General features: G+C 43.2%; 1 protein-coding gene across 1 annotated transcript in view; it reads left to right on the top strand.

Moving 5' to 3' along the window:
- Positions 1-2702: 2702 nt before the first annotated feature.
- LOC101856410 (VAO-type flavoprotein oxidase VAO615) overlaps positions 2703-5200 on the top strand; it is a gene marked incomplete at its 5' end in the record, with an annotated part of 6369 nt that continues 3871 nt past the window's right edge. Inside the window, 2 exon segments of the mRNA XM_013080392.2 lie at positions 2703-2776; positions 3307-3431. Of these exon segments, the coding sequence (XP_012935846.2) occupies positions 2703-2776; positions 3307-3431 (199 nt within the window).

Raw genomic sequence — 5200 nt, 5'->3', positions numbered from 1 at the left:
ATGACATCAAATATCTTAATGGCAGCCTGCACAGAGGACGTGGCTTGAAACTTGTAACGTGAAATGTATTTCAACACACGTTGAGGTGACATGAACATGTTCATTTTTTGTGTGGCATCATATCAGGCGTGTGGCCACTGACGACGACGCCAGCCAGCCGCGCTGGTGGTGACAACCGACCTCCGCCGACTTCCTTTGAAGTTTTTATTAGGCGGAGAACAACATTGGGGTAACAAAATTTCCTTAATCTTTTTTATTTTGAAAAAAAAAACAACCCATTGTGACATTCGGAATCAGCGTATCGAAATTAGCAAGTCTCTTCTCGCTTTCCTGTATTCTATATAGTCTTCTTCTGTCTTTGACTTCTGCCATTTCTTGAATTTCTTCTTTTTCTTTCTAATTGCTTCTTTGGTTTCATCATTCCACCAGCTTGTTGTTCTGCCTTTGTTTCCACATATTCGTTTGGTGCCACAGCTGTTTTTTTAAAGTATTTCTGACAGGGATTAAAAAAAAATATTTGCCATTCGTCTTCTATGTCCTTGATCTCAGGTGACAGTTTATAGTACTCCTTGGTAATGTCATCCTCGACCGCTGTCTTGATATGTGGTTCTTCCAATTTTCTTAGGCTAGTCGTGGTTTTTCCTCTGTTCTTCTTTGTTTGCTTTACGTTGTTGGTTGTGAGAGTAAGTATCACAGGTCTGTGGTCCGTGTCAATGATGTAGTTTGGAACCGCTCTCGAATCTTTGGCTGTATGTCTTTGTTTTCTGCGCATCAGGATGAAATCAATTTGTGACGCATGGTTCAGGTCACTCCATTTGTACCAGGTCTTGATTTGGCTTTGTCCATGATGGAAAAATGTGTTCGTAATCATCATGACGTGCTCAGCGCATAGGTTTAGTAGCATTTCTCCATTGCTGTTGCAGTCTGTATCTTTATCGCTGTGGGTCCCCCAGTACTCTTCCCAAGGGGTTTTTCTTCGTCCCACTCGGCCATTTAAATGTACTTGATGGTGTTAATATCGTCATTCATGTTTTGGAAATATGATTGTATATCTTCCTCTGTATAGCTGTCGTTACAAAGAGCGTATGTTTGGATGTACGTAGTTGTTTTGCCCCCCTCTATGAGTTTTATGCTCACTATTCTCTCTGAGATCTGACTGATTTCATAGATTGTATCCATTTTGGCTGGGTGTATAATGAAAGCTACACCACGTTTGGTTCTCTCATTTTCAGGTGTTCCGCTCCAGATCAGGAGGTAGCTTTTATAGGTCAGCTTGCTTTGGTTGCCTCTCTTCCTTATGCCTGACAAGCCCATGATTGCTATTTTCTTTCTTTCCATGAAATTCACTATTTCTGGGGGGTTTTTTGTCTCCAAGTCCGCTGACATTCCATGTGCCTATTTTAATCGTTGTTCTAGCTCGCTGTCCGTTTACTTTTCCTGGTCGTTTTCCGTTTGCATCTGTCCGTGTTTTCTCCTTTGATTGTTTCGTAACAGTAATTATCCGCCGCGGGCTTGCTTGGCCAGTCACGGTTTCTCCAGAGCCCCTTTAGCCAGCAACATTTCGGGGTGACCCGGGTCGGCCTTCACAGCTAGCGTAACGCCTCAATGACATAAAGTCACACCGTACATCACCCAGACCCAGCTATCCCCTACTTTGTCCAGTTTCCACCTCCCCCGACGAGGACGAAGGGTTGGTCTTTGGGAGGCTATTATTATTATTATTATTATTATTATTATTATTATTATTATTATTATTATTATTATTATTATTATTATTATTATTATTGATATTATTACCATTACTGCAGTCTTCAAAATAAGCCAAGGACCACTTGCAAACACCCTCACAGCACAAATAGGTGAAAAGCGTTATATTTTTCTCAGTCTGGTTTCTTCTATGCTTTGCAGCCATTCTTTTCTCAAAATCCACTTACTGACTCTCTACACTATGTTTTGAGAGTCGGTGACAATGACAGCATGTCTGACAGAACACAAGCTCTGTTTGAGCCATTCAAATGCTCTTGTCGCTGCCTTTATCTCCATTTGTGTTCTTGAAGTCGTCTTGCTGCAGGCACCAGATGGTTTTTTAATTATGTGGCCATCTTTATATACAACAAAGCCCCAACCTCTTTTCACCCCACGTTTCACAGAACCATCAGTGTATATTACTGGATCCAGGGGCCTGAAGTTTTCCTCACCAATCTGTCTTACTTCCAACTCTGCTGTTCCTGCCACCTCCAGTACATCTCCCTTCTTTACACCAATGATGACTCTTGTCAAACTGTGTGCAGCCTCTTGTGACACTTGAATCCACCCACTGCCATCGTTTATATCATGTAACTCACACACACCTTCTTTACAGACGCTTCTGCCTGTGCCATCCAAGATTGACCTCTCTTTAGTTGGGCCCGTCTGTCCTGCTTGATCACTGGGTGAAGTGGGTGGCCTTCCATTTCCATAACTTTCAGGTACATCTTAGCCTGAGCCAATTTGTGTCTTACTCGTATACTGGAGAGTCCAAGTATGTGTCTTAGACAAACAATTGGAGTGTCTCTGGTGCAACCAAGGACAGTTAGTACGCATTGCCTCATTTTGAATATCTCATCTCATATCACCGCACCTTACCTAACCTCCTTTCACCCCATCTCACCTCATCCCATATCACGCACATGAATTAATCGCCAAAAAATAATATTCCCCAGGCCCTGTGCTCTCGTTCTGACCCTGGTCTTGACCTGGTCCACAAGAACTATGTCAGACCCGGCCAGCCCCAAAGGTAACTTGCACAAAGAGTTCAATAATATTCGTAAGCAACAAAATGTGTGGCAAAATCATTGACTTAAACTCTAATAATGAAATAATCTCCGGGTGATCAATGAAAAAACATAACAGAACAAGATGAAAATAAATAAAAACCAAAAACAAAACACATACTCATAGGGAAAACAAAAACAAAACAAACCCAAACAAACTTAGCCTACATTTCGGACCGAAGGTAACTTATTTCTGACTCAAACTCCATTAAATCATTCTGTCTGTGTGTCTGTCTGTCTGTGTGTCTGTCTGTGTGTGTGTGTGTCTGTGTGTGTGTGTGTGTCTGTCTGTCTGTCCGTCTGTCTGTCTGTCTATCTGTCTGTCTACGTCTCTCTCTCTCTCTCTCTCTCTCTCTCTCTCTCTCTCTCTCTCTCTGTCTCTGTCTCTCTCCCCCCCCCCCTCTCTCTCCCTCTCTCTGTCTCTCTCTCTCCCCCCCTCTTTCTCTCTCGCTCTCTCTCGTGAATAATGTGTCATTGGAAATTTCGGTCACAGTGTCTCACGAGGATGGTTCCAAGAAGTCAAACCGGCAACGCAAGTTCACGCCTGCTCGAAATTTCCCTGGGATGCCAGGTTTTCCTCCTCAGACTGTATTCAAACAACTTGCCTTGGAACTTAAGGTAGGTTGTTACGTACTTTACTTACTTTACTTTACTTTTCCGATCCAGCGGCCATTTGGGTTCTAGCCCTTCGGTCTAGGTTCTTACGTAAAAATGTTTCTTTAATAATCTAATGCCCTGTCTTGTATGTACGCGTGAGTGCATCTGACCTGTAACATCTACTACCATTGTGAACGACCATGACACATTTTTCTCTTAGATACGAATAAAGATCGCCATAGTCATTATCATTATGAAGTTAATACCATTATCATAAAAGTCAGAGTACCTACGCCTGCAGTGTAGCTGTAAGCAAAAACATCTTATATTGAAAGGCTTCCATGTTTCAACACAATGAGAATAATACAGACTGAAAGAGCAGACGTGGGCAAACTACAGACTACGGGCCAGATCCAGAATAATTGCAGTCTGGTCCGCCAGTCGATCCAGTTCCATAATTATTGGCTCGCGGTGAGGTGATAAGTTAATGAAACAAAACTGTCCATCCTCAAAATCAAAATTAGTAGTTTCCACCCCAGTTGGAAGTAGTAGTTTATCTTATGAAATATCCTTGTTAGGTCTATAGTGTCCGTACTGCAAACACAGTTGATCCGGCTTGCGGGCGTTTTCTGCACGAAATGTGAGCTGACTTCTGTGACCTACCGCCTCCTTAACGGAAGGTACGGTATGGTCTCCTTTATCGCTACCAAACCAAAATATGTGTTGTCGCCACAGTGGTTACCTCTGTCCGGTCGTGGAAAATTCTTCACGAAAGCTTTTTACAGTTGCACTTAAAACCATCCGGCTTTCGACCGTCAACGCAGTGAATCTTTCGTGTTCCAGCGTACATCTTGCACTTGTTTCGCTAAAATCGTGGACGCTTGTGAAAGATTAATTAAAGAGGTGCAAAAGCGGCCAGCTCTATTTGACAAGACGAACGACAATTATTGCAACAGAGTGTATTTGAATAAGCAATGGACTGAGATTGGAGAAAAGCTAAATTTGGATGGTTAGTGGCATTGTTTTTACGGAGTGGTTACTCGCCCGAAATCGGGTGGCTAGCGTCAGGCTACTCGCCTGATCAAGGATTTCTGCGCATGTTCCGGGCGAACGAAATCGTCGATTAGCCCCGCCTGGCCTGCGGCTTCTGACCCTTGGGGATTTCTACGCATGTTCCGTGTTCTGGCCCGTGGGGATTTCTGCGCTTGTTCCTTTAAAATTCGCGTGATCAATCGCGCAAGATTCAGTCACTCACTCAGTCACTCTTGTCCTCCAAGTCAAGAGTCGGATCGGTCAACATGGCAGCTGAATTATAGGTGGGAAAGTCTTTCCAAAGTTTTAGAGACCTGAGTGAAACAATTTTAACATTTTGCCATTTTTCACGTGAACCATTTGTAATCGCAGACTGCAGAAAAATCGGTACAGAAAACTCCAAACTATGTGAAAGAAATGAGAATGCCCCAAAACAACATGGATAGGTTGGTGTATTGTTTTGTGAAGTATGGATGCTGCATTTCTATCGTTAGTAACTTCGTCACCGGCATTCCGATGAATGATAATAATTAAATAATTAATAAGGGGTGATAGATGGCGTCGGTGGCCTAGTGGTTAGGCTCTCGGACTCCAACCGTAAGGTCGGGGGTTCGAATCCCGTCAGGGTCCCGATGTTGTGTCCTTGGAAAAGGCACTTTGCACTTATTTTCCTCACTTCACCCAGGTGGGAATGGGTACCCGGCTATAGACAGCGAAAGATCTTGTCAGTTTGTTAGTGTTTGAGCGCTTAATAGGCT

The sequence above is a fragment of the Aplysia californica genome, unplaced genomic scaffold (genome assembly GCF_000002075.1).
Source record: "Aplysia californica isolate F4 #8 unplaced genomic scaffold, AplCal3.0 scaffold00084, whole genome shotgun sequence".
In the NCBI taxonomy this organism is placed as follows: domain Eukaryota; kingdom Metazoa; phylum Mollusca; class Gastropoda; order Aplysiida; family Aplysiidae; genus Aplysia; species Aplysia californica.
This window is presented reverse-complemented; position numbering and strand designations above follow the sequence as displayed.